General features: G+C 44.2%; 1 protein-coding gene across 1 annotated transcript in view; it reads left to right on the top strand.

Moving 5' to 3' along the window:
- NXPH2 (neurexophilin 2) overlaps positions 1 to 17103 on the top strand; it is a 35006-nt gene extending 17903 nt beyond the window's left edge. Inside the window, exon 2 of the mRNA XM_036387217.1 lies at positions 14274 to 17103. Coding sequence (XP_036243110.1) covers positions 14274 to 15017 — 744 coding nt within the window. The 3' untranslated portion in view covers positions 15018 to 17103. The remainder of the gene's footprint in view (positions 1 to 14273) is intronic.
- The last annotated feature ends 1178 nt before the right edge of the window (positions 17104 to 18281 follow it).

The raw sequence follows: 18281 nt of genomic DNA, 5'->3' as shown, positions 1-18281 counted from the left end.
TATATACCAAAGTTTAGTTGTGATATTAGCCACAGGATAAAAAAAAAAAGAAGAAATGCTTAGTTGAGGACATGGGTGGAGCAATAAAACCAGCATGTGTATCTTGCTCATTCACTTACCACATAATATAAATCATTAAAGCCAAAGGCAAAGGGGGTTTGCCATTCTCTGCAGCAGAGGATATTCTCTCAGGACTGGCTGGTGCTACAATTCACTTTTGCCACAATCACACCTCTCAGTTATTTGCATGTTCCTAGCCTGTAGCTATCAGAAGTTAAACCTGCTTCCCTGTTACCTCCTACTGGAACTTGTGGCTGTATGCATGGGTCTGACTTCTGGTAAGGAATATTTTCCTTGTACAGTCATGCAAAATGCAGGACTATTTTACAAAAATATGACCCAGGTGTAGTGCATTAACTTTGGACTTACTGTACAGGAAATCTAGTACATCTCTAAATGCAGAACATCAGACCTGATCTGACCTTTTAGTATTTCTACACACTGGTGAGAGCATCACAGCCTGGCTGTGAGGCAGGGAAGCAGCATCCCAAACCAGAGAGAGGAGCAAACTGGGGGCACTGGGACCCTTCCTTTCCCTCCAGCCTGTTTATCCCATGTAGTGACCGTAGAGATGGAGAAAAGCAGCCAAGTGAAGCATGTTGTTGGCACTCCAGAGAAGATATCTCCTCCCATGTATTGAACAGCAATGAACTGCACATCAGAAGTTTTTGGACATTTTGATCTGTATTCAGCTGTCAGGATTTTTGCAGAATTTTGAGCAAAGTTGAACCAGAGCTTAACTTATAAGACATAAAACTAATCTGTACTAATGAGGTGTTTTACTTTGCTGGCTGGACAGAGATCTGCTGAGATCCTTCTTTTCTGGAGCATGATATGGAAATACTAACTCTGTTCAGTGAGGTAACACAATCAAGCTCCTTGTTCCCTGAAGGTGGGTGATAGCAATCCTTGTTTCTTACTGAGTGCACCCATCCTGCTCTCCTCCATGCATGGCTTGTGGACAGGAGAAGCTGCTGTGACTCAAACAGGAGCTGAAAGGTTCCCAGCCTCAAACCCAGCTAAGGAGAACGGGGAAGCCAGATTTATTTACCAATTTCTGAGCCAAAGTCTCTAGCAGACTACCTTGCATATACTCTGGTGACTGGTCTGGATTAGGTTTGTACCAGTGGGTGATCCAGGCACACAGGGAAGTGGCACAGGGCTGTGCTCCATTTATCCTTACCCCTGCAGCATCACAGGCAGGTAGGACAGGCAGACAAGCCCTTCCTGAAATGGTTCATCACAAGAACTGGCACTCCTGTAGGAACCAGAAGCTGCAATGTAATTTGATGTAACAAGTTTATTGGCCTGATCATGGAGACTCAGAGACTTATAAAATCACATTTTTATTACTGATTCAGTCACGCACATACATATTTATAGCTTTGTAATTGATCACATAGGGCAACACATTAAATTTTAATACAGGGAATTACTTCCTGTCCCTGTAGAACCACCTTTTGTATCCACAGGAGACAGTTTAAAACATTTACAGCGGAGTTGCTTTTATGTCTGTCATACACTTATTACCAGCTTTGGTCTAGGCAGTTACATTTAGATTTGTTTCCTTCTTTGATCTCCACAATCTGTGGGAAAACATGCATTAGGAACAAGAAGGACTGCGTGACTTTTGAAGCCTGGCATCACTTACATCACCAGTTCTTGTAGCTTCTCTTTATCCGCTCACATCTCACATCTCTTGTTCTAAAAACCTGCTCTTCCTAACCCCAAATGTTTGGGGTTTGAAATTACTCAGGGCACTTGTTAACACTTATCCCCAAACCTACTCATGACCAGGGCTAAGGTTTCTTGCACAGACACAGAATTTAATGAAAAACACCTCCCTTTGTCCTGTTTAGTCAGTGTGTGAATTAAGCAGTGACTATAAGTCTTATTAGCAATTTTGAGTCCTTATGAACTGGTTTATCCAACTTCTTAAATAGTAGTGAGAACTGACTACTGCCAATTGGTAATTTTCAGAGTAAGTCTTAAATTAGCAAAGTCTGTTTTGGAAGCAGATTCATCATTTGCCAGGGAGCTCAAGACTGGGGTCAGCGGAAAAAAAAGAATAACCCCCAAAGAAATCTGGAACTGAGGTGTCTAAGAAACACTTTGGTTTTGTTACCCTGCATGGTCAAGTTCTGGAGCAGGGAAAAGTCAAAGGGGTTGTTAGGGGAATGGGGATAGGAGCATCCATGGAACCTTCCTGGCTGAAGGTGTTTCTGCCCGTGGCTGGGGGTTGGAACAAAATGATCTTTAAGATCCCTTCCAGTCCAAACCATTCTGTGATCCTATGCTTATCTGAACTTTGAGGAGGGGAAAAAAAGTCTGCTGTAAGTGAAGACAGACAAGCCTCAACAGAGCTGAGATTTCTCACTGAGGGCTTATCTAAACTGACCTCAGGTTCAGGCCTTTGGGGCTTTGGGATCCAGCTGGCTGGGTCCACTAATCCACTGATATTTGCATTATTTGTGCTAACACAGGAAAGATTTTTTTCAGGTTATGCTTTTGTACAGCCTTTCCTGTAAAACACCACTAGTGAGCCTCTGAAGAGAACACTTCCCCCTGCCCTGTTGCTAGGATTGTACATTTTCTGGGGTGTATGTTTCAGACATGTGTGCCTTAAAAGCCACATGCTAGAGTGCCATTCCCCTCATCCCCAGCTCCCCTGGATGATTTATCTGCTGTCAGGGCTTGTTTCACCAACTGCAAGCACCCTGCTAGTACAGTTCTTTTGCACAACCTGGAAATGTTATTCTTTATATGCCAATTGGAATACATCAAATGCATAGTGAAATGAGACCAAATTAACACTTGGGGTTATGTGCACTGTAATTCACAGTAAAAGAAAGACTGGAAGATGTAAAGATGTGTTGAATGTGCTCCCTTCTTGTTCAATACAGATGTGGAGCAAATAGGTTTGAAATTATATTTTTGCATGCAAATGATAGCAATTTGTATTAATTCCTGTTGTGCTAGAATGTAACATTTTCGTCTGATCTGAGCCTTTCTGTCTTCAGATCCTCTTTCTGTTCTTACAGTGCATTTACAGCGATCTTAGATATTAATTATCTTGGTAAATTCCTGCAAGGGAACAAACCAGGCACATGTTGTGACATTCTTCCAGGCAATCTAGGTGTCAAACTCATCTCCCTTTGTTAAACACAAGTCATGGATTTATTATATCAGGGCAGATGACTGACCAACTTCTAATTAAGCGCTGTTAAAACTTACACAGTGACTGGATTTCAAATTTGAACCTTGTCATTTTCAAAACATCCTAAACCTGTCATTTTGTTTTTTCCCGAAAAGGAATTCTGATTTTCCTATTCCTGGGGACATAAAAAATGCCCGAATAAATTAAAAGAGATTAAAATTGGGTTTCAATAGGACCTCACAGTATGAAGCCAGTGTTAGTACACCATTATGAAGAACACAATGACTGCAGGCGTGGCTGGCTCATGCCAGGCAAAAGCTAATATTGTTTCACCTTAAAACTTAATAATCAGGCAGCCTCAGTCAATGATTTTCTCTTCTTCAAGAGAGTAATTCATTTAGGAAAGCAGCATGCATGCATGTGTGTAGGCAGCAATGAAATACCTCCAAGTGCCCCAGTGTGCTATCTCAAGCTAAGTGCTTTGAAAAGGAAAAAGAATTTTAATTTAATTTAGAAAACTTCTGTGGCCTTCCACGCATTGAGCAGGGAGGACACAAGCTGTGAGCAGGCATGGAGACAGGCAGCTCCAGCACAGCCCAGCTTCCACACTGGCTGCATGGTGGGGAGGAGGACAGCCCTCAGCCTGGCCCTCATCCCTAACCTGTGCTGTCTGGGGAAAGGCAGTGACAAGGGCTTGCCCAGCCAGCGACAGGTCTTGGTGCAGTCCTGGCGTGGTGCTCACCACCAGGCTTTTCCTGGGCCTCCACCTTACTGAAAGGGTGTGAGTGGGGAGCTTCTCCCCAGTGTGTGACCCTGACATCCCTGGGCTGCATTTCCAAAGCAGCCTGTGCCCGTGGCTTGCCCTGCTGCACTCCCTGATCTCACTGCTTGAGCAGCAGTGGGTGCCCCTGTGCCTCTGTGCCAGTACCAATCCAGCTGCACCTGCACTTCCCACGTGCTTCTGTCACAAAGCTTTGAAGCAGAAATATTTTTCTTAGGGAGATGCCACAAATGTACAGAGCAGCTCCCAGAGCTTGGTCTGCCTGTGCTGCTCAGGGTGCATTAATGGCAGTGCTCATGGGCACCAAGGCTTCCAGGAAGAAACACCATCCCTGAAGAAAACAGCAAAAGTGTTCTCTGGATGAAAGCTTTTAACCTGACAGTATTATTAGTCAAAGTCAATCTCCCTGGTCCCTGCCCAGCTGATGGACCCTTGGATACATCCACACACTTCCTTCAAACAGCAGGAGGATTCAGGAGGAATTCAAGAGTCACTGGATAGCCCCAGTTAACTGGTTCTGTAGGAGGAGCCTGCCAGGAACTTGGGGTGACCACGGCTTTCCTGAGATGCCAGTGCCAAAAGCACTTAGGGCAGCTCTTTTCCACTGGGAGCTTTCCATGCTGAGCTCTGTGGTGACCCTGCCTGAGCCAAGAGTGGTGCCAGAAAAACACCTTGTAATGCTTTAAACAGAGCATTTCCTTCCAACCCAGCTGAGGGTTAGGAAGGAAGTGCACGCTCTGATGAGATGCACTTAACTGTGAAAGCTGGGGCAAAGTCCAGAAACTTGGGATTTGTTTCTGCTCACTCTCCCCTGGCTGCAGTTGTCTCTCATTAAAGGCAGTGGAGTTTGGAAGCACACAGGCTGTTCTCCAGGAATGGGATCTTTATCTCCATCACGTCACCGGCAGGTTGTTAGAAAATGCAGCCTGCAGTGAAGCAACACAAAAATCTTATGCTTGATTTAAATAATGCTGTTCATTGCCTATTAAAATCTAACTTCTTGCTTTAAAAAAAAAGATTAATTAAAATGTACAAGAATGCAATTCAGTTACATTTAATGCTTCAGCCCAGTGCTCACTTTTCATCACTCATTCCCAGAAGTAGTATTCAGGGAAGCACGGCATTCTCAGTTCTGCCATTAAAAGCACAAATGACTATCAGACCTGTTCTTTTCAAAAGCCTGGCTCCAGTATCACTATTGTTAGATTTTTCATAACATATTACTTTGGTCATTACTGTTTTGCAAGATAATTGTATCAGTGATCTAACTTTTGACAGGATCCAAAGTGGCTGAAAATAGTTCACTGCAGCACCTTTGTCTTTTAAAGGCCATTTGGGGCTTGTTATTTTAATCCTGGTGCAGCCTGATTTATCACTTCAAACATCTGTCAGCTGTGCTTTGTCTTGAAATTGATAGTGATAGTGTTCCTGATTTTTCAAGAGCAGCTGGTAGAGGTTCATTAGTTAAGCTCTCAAAGGGAGTAGATAACTGTAATATTTTTCTTTGTTAATCATCTCTTACGCCTTGTAATAATACAGAGCTTGAAATCTGCTAGAAATGCACAGCTTCTCTTTGTTTCTAACTCGTCAGAAGCATCCTTTCATTCTTTTAATCTGGTTCGATTATTAAAACTCTCCTCTGCATAATGCAGTAAAAAATTGAATAATTGCACATGAGTGGGAAGAGAGGAAAACCAGCCTTTGCTGTGTCGCATTTCACACTGAGAGAGGTCATCGGGGTCTCAGAGTTAACATCCAAACACAAAACAACTCCAGAGAGGAGATTAAGGGCTCTTCCATAATTGATTTTTAATTTAAACTTTACAAGGCATGAAACCCCCTCATGACAACTTCAGTAAAGTCAGGTTCATTTCTAACAGATACAACAGTTTTCCATTCACGCACTTTCCCTGCTGCACAAAACAGCCGTCGTGGTGAGCTGTGATTCTGAAAACATTTCCCCCCCAGAAATCTTGGCCAGCCAGGCTCCAGCTGAGCACCAGGGTGGCTCCTGCCCAGAGCTTCCAGGACTGGAGCATCTGGGAAGTCTCCTGCAGCTGAGAGCACGTCAGCGCTAGCGCCGCTTCCACGGGCAGCGCTCGCACACAGATAATTACTGCTTGAAATTAGGATTTTAATGAACTGGTCCTGAAACGTGGAGTGACATCCCCCGGGCATTAAGGAAATAAGCAGGAGGGGAAATTATTAACTGTAAAGTTCAGCAGAGGGCTGGTGGGCAGGTGCTGGCTTGGCAGAGGGGCTGAGTGTCCCTGCTTCCCTTTGCTGGGATGGGCTTTGGTCCTGCAAGCTGCTGTGGGTTTTAGGGACAGGGTTTAGTGGGACTTGGCAGTGCCAGATCAATGCTTGGACTCGATGTTTTTTACAGCCCTTTCCAACCTAAATGACTCATGAGCTGCACCTGCAAGCAGCACAACTTCAGTGTAGATTGAAAACACCTGGCACATCTCACAGGCTTTCCAGGTGGGTAGGATTGTCTTCTAAATGGCCCTAAAAATAACTAAATGCCAGATCTCCACCCTAAAACCCCATCTCAGTCCCATAAGACAGTACATGTGTCTGTAGTAGCCGTGAAGCTCAGTGCAAAATAGATTGTGAGAATTCAGCCTGAATATTGAAAAAATGCACAGAGTGACTGAAAAAGCCACTTGAGAATCAGTGGGAGTTATTTTGTGCTAATATAATAATAATAATCTAAGTTTTCTGTATCTACAGTATCTCAATTTGATACTTTTATACTAGACTTTTTCAGACCCTTCACTGAAAGCTTTACATTTCTTTTATTTCCCCACCCTTCCAGAATGCCTCATAAATAGTGAAAAAACTAAAACTACTTAGTGATATCTAAGAAAAAAATTTAAAAGTTTTTCCCCAACACACATACAAATAAGAGACCTAATTTTTATCTCAGAGATCTCTAATTTAGATTTAAGATGGGAGGAGGGGAACCCAAAGAGTCAAAATCTTCAAGAGGAGAATTGGTGCACATTTTTTGGCAAGAAGCATTTCTCAGAACAAATTTTCTGTTCTCTCAGCAAAAAGGTAGATCAATTCAATGCATGGATATAATTTAAAAGCAATCTATGCTCTAAGCAATTTATCCAATTGCGGCTGGAGGGAACACTTCAGATAACCTAAAACTACTTGTCAGGGTTGTGAAAAAGGCACATTTTAGAAATAGGAAATCTTTGCAGGCTTTATTTTTAATTTTCACTCTTTTCTTCTGCTGCTTCTTCCTCCCAGTTTTGTTTCTTTACTGAGGTGCTGTTTTAGTAAAACAGTATTTTGCTTGCTTGCACAAACTGGAGAATTTTAAAGTGTTTTTTTTTTTTTTCCCTGTAAAATATGATACTGAGTTTGAAGTGTCAATGTTGTTTAAAAAATATGTAATGAAATTGTATCAGGAATGGCGTGGCCAGCAGGACCCTGGACTGGGCACTGGTGAGGCCACACCTCAAGTGCTGTGTCCACTTCTGGTCCCTCAATTCAGGAAGGACAGTGAGGGGCTGAAGCACGTCCAGAGAAAGATCTGGAGCACCAGGAGCGGCTGAGGGAGCTCAGAGGGCTCAGCCTGGAGAAAAGGAGGCTCTGGAAGTCAGGCTCTGCTCCCAGGGAACCAGCAACAGGACGAGAGGTCATGGTCTTAGCTGTGCCAGGGGAGATTTAGGTTGGACGTTAGAAGGAATTTCTTCACAGAAATGGTGATTAGACATTGAAGTGGGCTGCCCAGGGAGGTGGTGGGGTTACCGTCCTTGGAAGTGTTTGGGGAAACCTGGATGTGGCACTCGGTGCCATGGAATGATTGAAATGGTGGTGCTCAGTCACTGGTTGTACTCCATGGTCCCAGAGGGCTTTTCCAGCCTCAGTGATTCAATGATTCTGTTTACAAGCAGAAAATCTAATGGGCTGCAAGGTTCAATCATAAAGGCTTTCTTTTCTGCTGAAGCATCTTCTCATTGTATTTTTAACTACACAAAGCTGGGCGAAATTGCTAAAATAATCCAATTCTATTAGTTATTGAACAGGGGATTTCTGGCTACCTTCCCTGAGTGAAAGAAGGTTGCAATAGCATTTAAAGATTTCTTAATTGTAACCTCCCTAACTTATCTGGGGGATTTTGAGAACTACTCTGCCACTGTCCAGCTGGAGATCAGCCCCCCTGACTCCCAGCCAGCTCTGCAGTTTTCCCCCATGATGGATATCCTTGCTGGATTTGGCACACTGAACCCCACTGTCCCTCTGTGTCAGCAGGTTCAAAATGAAACAGAAATCAAGCAAGTGAACTCTGAATTTGTGACCTAATTTCATCTTTGCACCAGAGTGTTTTGAAGAGCCAATCATTGCCCCAGGAGAGAGAAAGCCAGGCACAAGAACCTGCTAGTGTTTATTTACGTACAGTTTAGCAAGGACGAGGCCGTAGAACCTGGAAAGGCATTTTGGGTGCCTGAGGAGTGAGGGCACCCACAGCTACAAGGTTCTGCCTCTCTTCTGGATATTCACATCCCACCAACCCACCACCAGCTCAGTGCTTGGTGGATTAGAGAACCACAGAAGGGTTTGGGTTGGAAGGGATCTTAAAGCTCATCTTATTCCAACCCCATACCATGGATGGGCAGGGACATCTTCCACCAGACCAGATTGCTCCAAGCCACATCCAACTCTGCCTTTTTGCTTCATTGCAGAGCAGCTCCCCTGCATCCTGAAAAATGAGGCTGTGACTGGATGCAACAAGCATGGCACTCTTACATAGCCCTGCTGAAAGATGTTGCTTAGCCCCCAAATTCCTCACAGCATTCCTGACAGCAATCACATCTGCAGCCATAAAACCCTCCACAGCCTCTGTCTTTGAAAAAAAAATTTAATAATCAGTAAAGTTCAAGCTCAGCTTGTTGTGATGAATTATTGGAGCCCGTCATCATTTTCTTGGGGGGAAAAAAAGACTAAAAGACTATAATGGAACACAATTTTATGGTTTTTTCCATTTAATTGATGACGGGCTGAGTTTTTATTAATATTTCTGGGCTCCAGTGTAAGATGCTGAAAAAGCTAATATGAGATCATTGTATCTGGTTAATGTGTGTGCTTTGCAAAATTGATAAGCCCTGTCAAGATATAAATTATTTAAAATTTGATAAATGTGTTGAAATCACTGAATTTTCAAACCGATAAAGGAGAGTTATTTCTCTTCCCTGCCACACACCCCCCTTCAAACTGGGGCTTTTGTGCAGCCACTCGATGGGGCCACGTTATCTCATGGCCTGTGAGGATCCAGAATCAGCACAGGGACCCCAGAGAGGTGTCCTGTGCTGCTGCAGAGGGGACACGAGTGCAAACCCATGGGACACTTGGGCATGGAAGCAGCAGAGAGTGAGGAGACACTGGAATCCTCCCCCCAGTGTGAGTTTTTCACTGGTGAAACTGGGGGCTAGAGGAGTGGTGGTACCCCTCCTCTCCAGCAGTGGGATAAAAAGCTCCCAGTGAGCAGCAGAATGGTGCTTCAGAGCTGTTTATTCCAACAGACCAATTCATTCCAGCTAATTGCTGAGAGTTTTTAAATGATTCCTGGCAGGGGTGAAGCTAAAGGAATGATTGCTGGTGATTGATGAATAACCTGGATAAAATTCCCAAAGCACCAGAACTATTAACTCTTGCATGGGGACACCTGCTTTTATTTAGTGCCTTGCCCACAGAGAAAGGCACTGGAGTGAGTTCCAAATGAACCCAAATTTGGGCAAATGGAGAAAACAGAGCATTTACTGATACCAGTGTTTCATCAGTGTCAGCTCATTTCTGAAAAATAGCTCACAGGGAATGTTATTTAACCCTGTGCTGCTCTGATCAGGATCATACGTGGAAGGAGGAGAGTGTGAAGAGCAGTCACCATCTTTTAGAGGGGGGCCAGAGGAAGAACCAAAGGTTTGAAGTTTAAAACTCCATAAATATAAACCACGCTGCACGGATTTGAGCTGTTCTCGCCGTTTACGCGGCGAAAGAAAGCAGCGAGACGCGCTGTGGATGGGGCCAAGGTTGTGTTTCTTACTGGAAAATACCTACAGGCAAATGGGAATTTAAGGGTAACTGGGTGCCATCTTACAGCCTCTGTAATAGGGAAAAAGATTAGGTGATTTCTGTTTGGAAATGGATGGTTTGGAGGGAATGGGAAAACACTTGTGCAGCAGAGGAGAACTCCAGCAGTAGCCATCTGTTTAAATGGATACTCTAACTTCCCTAAGCTGGTATTTTTCAAATACCCTACCAGCAATATTTTTCACTATAGTGATGCATTATAGTGAAATGGAAAGATGCTGAGGAAGTCATTTTTTCCAGCATGTGCTGTGTTCTTTTAATACAGATTTTTTTATTGCCCGGAAATTGCTAACCAATGTGAATAAACAGCTGAACAAAGCCATCGGCCCTTCCTCACTAACAGCAAAATGCAGCTAGTGAGGGAAGGGCCTTGGGAAAAAACAAGTGTTAGAGTTGGGTTCTCTTATACTGCAGAAAGCTTTATTCAAAACAGGAAAAAAAAAATCTGCACTCCACAAAGGTTTTACATTACAAAAGCCCAAACACCATTCACATCTCTGAGCAGTGTCCCCTCCTTCCTGCTGCTGAGGCAGGCAGTGAGCAGAACCAGGCAGTTCTTTGTTCAGCTCTTTTTTTTTTCCTGAATATTTGCAAAACACAACAATTTAGCACGCTGGGCCATGAGGGCTTCCCTGCAGCCCTCTGAGCTGACAGAAGTTCTGTCAGCTCCTGAATCTCACCCCTGTAATGAAATTAGTGGAACAAGACAGCACTAGGATGGAGCAGAGCCAAGAATTAAGGCTGTGCAAGACTGGAGAATCCCACAGCCTTGCAAAATACTTCAAAAAAGAGGAGGAAAAAAATACTCAAGCAAAGTAAGCTTGAGTAAACCCAAACTGTGAGGTGCAGCTTTCTGCAGAGCCTAGGATTGCTGTCTGGGCCTTAAACAGGGGTGTTATATCCTTGTGTTTCAATTTATCAATGATTTCACACTCCTGTGTTATGAAAGCTGTTCTGTTACCACATGAAATAGCCCAGGTCACTGTAGCTTCAGGGGTGTGTTTCGTTACCCCATGAGTACACCTCATTTGGTGTAACAATTACATAAATAAAAGTAGCAGTAGTCTAGCAAGGTGCAATTCTGTGATTTCAGCCTCATGGTCTTGAAATACTTGTGCCCTGATACGTTATTGATGTGGCAAACCTGTCTGGCTTTAGCATGTGTTAATGTTTCCCACCCTTCAGCCATCCCCAGCCCTATACCCACATATTTCTTCTTTTCCTATCAAAGCCTTCAGCAAGGCACCCCTGGGAAAGCAGCACTCTGCCATCTCATCTGGTGTGAGAGCCCCCAGAAGAGACATACACTGAGCACATGGCTCAATGTCCTCTGCATCTCCTCAGAAAAGGCCAGGGGAGAAAAGCCAAAGAGCCATTGCAGGATTTCAATAAGCATTGCAGAAGACCAGGAGCCCAGAAGGATGTTTGAGGGTGTTCCTGTGCCCTTGCCAGAGGACACTCAGAGCTGGGTGCAGACACCAGCAAAGCCAGATTCCCCTGTGAACTAAACAGCTTCCTTTCCATATATTTCACCTTAAAATATCCAACTACTTTCCCCTCTGACTCAGTTGCTAACAGCAATACCAGCTGTAGGTGCCCATGGTTTGAGTGGTCATTAGCATTTTAAATAGCATTTCATTTAGCTGTGCAAATGAGGAAAGTTTCTGGTATTCCAGCACTGCCAGGCCCCTGGGCCCAGCTGTAATCTAGAAATGCAGCAGAAAAGCCTTTTTTTATGTGCTTCTCAAGGCCTCAGGTCAGACTGGGGATGGGTGAACGTGTGCAGCACTTCTTGCTTCATGTGAGCAGAGTCACTTCTCTGCAGCAGGGGAGTGATTTCCCTGCCAGTGGGGATGGCCAGCGTTCTCAGCATCACACAGCTGATCCTGGGCTGGTGACAGGCTTAAGAGTGGCTGAAGAGCCACACATAAACATGACAGAGCTTCACCAGGAACTCTCCATCACAGCAGAAGTGATGTTTTCCCCAGCATCATTATGACAGTGCTATTTAGGCTGGTACAGATCAGCATCTGTCACTGTTTCCATTAGAATCTCCTATTTCCTCGGGTTCCTAGCTCAGCCATAAAAAAATATTAGAGGCAGAAAGTTGACATACAAGGTCTGGGGCTGAGAGTGATCACTGTTGTCTTTTCTTCCCCCACTTTTAATCTGAAGAAGGAAATAAGGTATTTTTGCAGAGACACACCTGGCCCACTGCATTTCCACCCAGCCGTGGATTTATTTCTAGTAAAAAATAAGTAATAGGACAAGTGGAATGCCCTTAAGCTGAAGGAGGTTTAGATTAGTTATTAGGAAGAAATCTTTACTGTGAGGGTGATGAGGCACTGGAACAGGCTCCTGAAATTTTTCAAGGCCAGGCTGGAAGGTGTTTCTGCCCATGGCAGGGGGTTTGGAAATGAATGATCTTTAAGATGCCTTCCAGCCCAGACTATTCTGTGATTTTATGATTTAGCAATAGTGATGGTCACCTTTCAACATTCAAGCTGTGAATGTTGCTGCTGTTCCACATTTCATAATCACTGCATTAGGGGTGATCAGGAAGGACACGTGGTAGTGGGTTTGGGCTCTGGTTTGGAGCCTATTGCTCCAGAACAGGCCCCACTGAAGATTAAGGGCTTTGGAGTTTCTAATCTTTGCCAGATGATGAAATGAAAAATTGCAATTTATAGAAATAACAGCTGGATATTGTAAAAAACAGAGTCCTGTGAGGAACCAGAGGTGTAGGAGACCCTTTGGGATCAGGAGCAGAGGGAAAAGCAAGCCCAACATTGAGGTTTCCCTCGTGAGACACAAAGCACAAAATTCCACCCCACACATTCCACGTCTGCCCTTCGTACTTTGGCTGCTTTAGGAAAACTTCCACCCTGTAATGTTGCTGCTGGAGAGTGAAAACCCCATTCCTGCATTAGTTATACTGGGATCCACCTGGATTCTGGAATTGTGGGATCAGTGATGAAGCAGGAGCAGCATTTGGCCAGCAGCAGTTTGTCACTGGGGACAGGGGCAGGACAACAGTGTCCTTTCTTCTTCCCATTTTAAACATCTCTTTGTTCTGTTCACACATTCTGTAGAAATAGATGCAGCTGAAAAAGTTTTTCTTTTGTACATTAGGAGGACTGTGTAAGGCAGTTCTAAACAGAACAGACCCTAAAAACACCTTCTCCAAAGGCATTCTACAAAAAGCTTCTTCAAAGATTTACTCAAGATTTAAAGGACCTAAAAAGTCAGATGATCATTTCTATCCTGTTGAAACACAGATCTTCCTTCTGACCTTTGGATCATACACTCGAGTTCTGCATTTCCAACAGGACTTCTCTGCCAGAGAGAGCAGGGAAACACATCTGGGAAATGTGTGTCTGCACTGAGTTGGAAATTTTACTGAGACCTGTTTGTTTGACTCTGAAACCTTAAGGCCTTCACTACCAGAGGAAGTTTTGCTTTCTGATTGCAGACTCAGCTTGGCCTCGTCATGGATCCTAAAACTGAGCTGTGCTGTGTGGCTGGGAGTGCTCAGCACTTCTGGAAGGCTGGGCCTTGCTAAGCACAGGCAGCTGTGCAGCTGAAACCAGCACACCAAAACAGGGCCATGGTCACTGTGTCAAACTAAGGGCACAAACGTGCAAACTAGGTTTGGATCAAATGGAAAAAGCAACACCAGAAAACACAAATGTACAATAAATGGTTTAGGAGACAATTGCACCAACAGAACAGGATTTTAAGCCTAAACCAGCTGGAAGGTTGTGGGGAGAAAAAGGAAGGGACTGGAAATGCGTGCTGTTCTATTTCACTCCATCTTTTAGCAGAGGGGTCTTCAGGGTTTCCACTTTCCCCAGTCAGGTATTCATTTAACAAATCTGTGAGCATGGGGCACCTGCTTTTGCACATCACAGCCATCAGCCTGTCCAGAACTGGACAGGAGTCCCCATGGAGCCCCCATGGATGTCTCCTATTGAGATTTTTGCATCTTCCATGAGCTATTTTGAGTTAAATCCTTGAACTCTCATAGAGCAGTAGAAATTACTCATTACAGTGGTCCAGGTGACCGATTCAGATCCTATGAGTATAAAATTAAATATCAATGGCTCCTTCTGTGTCTTGGCTGTTTCATCACCCCCCTTGACCCTGCTCTCTGTTTCTGTTTCGGAGCAGGTGTTCTGTGACACCAGCCGGGTGGTGCAAGCCGCGGAGGTGCTGGACTGGGAGGACAAGGATGCTGCAGAGACACTGGTTGACAACGTGGTCCACTCCAGGATCATCAACCCCCTACGCCTCTTTGTCAAACCATCCCCAGTGCTGAAACACGGCCAGGTGTCCTACTCGGACAGCATAGAAAACTTTTGGGATTGGTTGTCCAACATCACGGAGGTTCAGGAATCTCTGGCACGAACTAAACGCAGACCTATAGTGAAAACTGGGAAATTCAAGAAAATGTTTGGATGGGGTGACTTCCACTCCAACATCAAAACTGTAAAGCTGAACCTCCTGATCACGGGGAAAATCGTCGATCACGGCAACGGAACCTTCAGCGTTTATTTCCGACACAACTCCACGGGCCTGGGGAATGTTTCTGTCAGCCTGGTGCCGCCCTCCAAAGTGGTGGAGTTTGAGCCATCTCCACAGTCCACGCTGGAGACCAAGGAGTCCAAGTCCTTCAACTGCCGCATCGAGTACGAGAAAACAGACCGCGCCAAAAAAACTGCCTTGTGCAACTTTGACCCTTCCAAGATCTGCTACCAAGAGCAGACCCAAAGCCATGTCTCCTGGTTGTGTTCCAAACCCTTCAAAGTCATCTGCATTTACATCGCGTTCTACAGCGTAGATTACAAACTGGTGCAGAAGGTCTGTCCCGACTACAACTACCACAGCGAGACGCCCTACCTGTCCTCCGGCTGAGCCGGCCTGGGGATCCCGCACAGAAACGAGCATTCCCATCAATCTTCTGGAGAGGAATGTGGTTTCCTATCAGGTTAAAAAGTCTCTAAAAACCGTAGCTGTGTTCGTGCTGTATCGTAACTAATCCAGCTGTTTATGTAACAATCGTTTTCCTTTGCGGCCGTCGCGTTTCAGCTCTCTCATCGTTCGTAAGGGAACTGCCAGGCAGGCACGTGACAAGAATCAAACTAAATTATGTCTGGAATGAACATTGATCTTAAAAATCACTTTTTTGAATAACTCCACGGCAGAGAGGTTGTCTTTTACTTGAATTGGACAGCGCTTAGCAGGTCCTATTTCTCATTGGGAACTTTAGGTGACAATAGAATGAACAAGTGATGGAGCAGCCTCAAAGCTGCTCATACCCAAACTTCAAATAAACAGCTCTCCCACTGCTTTCATTAAGAATGTTACACAGACGGCTCAAGTAGTCAAGCCCAATACTAAGAGAAAGTGCTAATTCTTTGATAAAAAAGGAGAGAAATCTGCATTTTTATGAGTTGTAGGAGCTGTAGGTGTTCATTGAAGTGAAGAGTGAGTAGTTCTTCCTTCAGACTTCCTACCCATGGATATGCAGTGATGTAATTAGACCTCAGTAAGCTTTAGTTTATTAGACCCCACAGGTGTGCACGTGTGGTATACATTCCTTCCTCCCGTGCCCATCACTGGGTTTAATTCCTCTCACACATTCACACAAGGACACACACCCCAGTATTAGTTTTGCAGCAACAGAGAATCTATAAAAACCTGGGGAAAAGATAATCTCTGTTTAAGTCAACCTGGTCTGGCAGAAGGTGCCCCTGCCCATGGCAGGGGAGTTGGAACTGGATGATCTTTAAGATTTGTTCCAACCCAAACCATTCTGTGATTCTCTGAACTGTAGCAGGGGCTGGCTTCCAGGAAAAGGAAACAATTATTTTGCTATCCAGCCCCTGAGCATTGAAGTGCAGCAAGGAAAGCACATCACCAAGGATGAGCACAAGGATGACACCTGAACAGGCAGCTTTCTCCTCCTTGGCACCAGTCGTTCCCGTAGCACTGCACACCTTAAGTCAAAGTATCAGCCATGACAAAGAGAGAGAACAACAAAAATCTATGCACCTTCAGTTCATAAAGCAGGTTTGAAACTTTTAATACAAACACTCAGCCAGGCTTTCCCCTAGTGCAGCACCAGCTCCCTGCGCTGCAGCTGCAGCAAGGGAGGGTCCAGCTGTGCTGTGCTCCACCAGCTGTGCTCCCACTGCAGTCAGCAGTGGTTGGCTCTGGCCATGCAGTTCCAGCATCATCCCTGTGCTTTCTCTGGGTATTGATCTGCTGCTGCTGCTGCCAATTTGCTCTCCTGCTCCTTGGTGACAGCTCGATGTCACAGGTCCTGTGGAAGGAGCTGGCTGAGGAAGTGCTGATTGCCTCCAGTCAGACTCGCACACAGGGTTCAAGGAGTTACACACAGCTTAAATAAAGCACTATTGAAATACTGTTTGGTGATGTGCACACAGACAAGTGACTGTGGCAGCTCAGAAGGACTCACTCATGAGATTAATTCTGATTTCCTTGGTAAAGACTCACACAAAAAAATTACTCTGTTAAAAATATACGAGTAACTGGGTGATTTGTTTTTCTCTTTAGGTGACAAATTTAAATGTGTGGTTTAGTTTGATCAATAATCTAAATGTTTTCCTTCATCTTATTTCATACAGAGTCTCTCCTGGTCTATAATGATGTTTTTTAGTTTGCCTAATCCTGTCAATTCCTACAAGTTGGTCTCTTTGTATTCTGTATAGCGTGTCCTCGCCCCAGCTGTACATGAGCTTGGATTTATTGCTACGAGTTCAGTGGTTGGTGCTTTTGTAACTTAGCTGTAAGCCATGATTTTATTGCCATGTATTTTTACTCAGCACTGTAGGCAATTAAAAGAAAACCCTACATGCTATTTATTGTAGAGTATGTGGAAACCATGTATGTATATACACTTAAATATGTGTACATATACAGAACATATGTGTACATGTATTTGTATGTAAATAAAGAGAGTTTATTAAATCTGGCACTTGCTCGTGGCCCGTTTGATGTTTGGTTTTAAATGTTGCATGTATGAAGAGACAAAGTAAAACTGAGGCACAGCAACAATTTTTGCCCAGCTGGATTTTGTTTTTCTAGGAGATATTTGAATGTGTGCTATAGTGAACTGTGCACAAGCCTAGGCAGAGTAGGTTCAGCAGCATTCCTTGAGATTTGAGAAATGAAGCACATATTTTCACTAAGACAACCCTTAACTGTTCAATAATTGCACCAGGTGCCATTAAAATGAAGGAGAAAGTTTGAATTAGGCAACATTCCCAAGCAGGAACATGCTGGGAGAGAAGGCAGCTCGCTGCTGATTCAGCCCTTGCTCAACTCCTCATCAAAAGGGGAGCTGGATTCTCCTCCTCCCTGGCTGTGGCACTTCCCAGGCTGAGGTTTCCAGGCTCAGGAAGACAAAGCATGGGAGAAAAACTTAGCCCAGTCTCCTCCCATGCAGCCCTGGCACAGGGAAGCAGCCTGGCAGCTGGGGCGGAGGGAGGGAGCCCGTGGTACCAAACCCCATCACACCCAGCAAGTCCCCACCACTCTTCTTCCAACCACAAAACTTTAATCATAATACTTGTATCAGCTTAAAAGCAGGTGGTTGGGTTTCCTTTCAGGTCAATTTTGAGAACATCACAGCAAGGAAAAAAAAAAAAAAAAAAAAAAAAAAGCAGTTACATTCTTACTGCAGTCAAAATCTGCTTAAGAAGAAATTATTTACACCCAGCAGGGTAAGCAAAATATAATGCACATGATGACAGGCTTGATTAGGTCAGACGTCATGCTGCCCATGTAAACAAAAATAAATGTGATTTCATTTCACACAGACAGGCCGTGTTTTTAAAAACATTTTCCTGTGTAGCAGGTGACTGTTTCAGACAAGTTTCAAATTGTTGCTATTATGGCTCTTATTCAAAGGATTTTGAAACTTGAATGATTAAATACCATATTTAAAAAGTGTCTTGAGCTGGCAATGGCAATTTATGACTGCAGCAACTTAATCTAGAAGTTTTTAATATACAGCCTTTATTTAATCCAAATCTCCACAGGACAGTTTTGCACACATTTATATCAGTGAAAATATCACAGAATCATGGAATATCCTGAGGTGGAAGTGTCCCACAGGGATCACTGAGTCCAGCTCCTGGCCCTGCACAGGAG

Source organism: Molothrus ater, chromosome 7 (assembly GCF_012460135.2).
Source record: "Molothrus ater isolate BHLD 08-10-18 breed brown headed cowbird chromosome 7, BPBGC_Mater_1.1, whole genome shotgun sequence".
In the NCBI taxonomy this organism is placed as follows: Eukaryota; Metazoa; Chordata; class Aves; order Passeriformes; family Icteridae; genus Molothrus; species Molothrus ater.
This window is presented reverse-complemented; position numbering and strand designations above follow the sequence as displayed.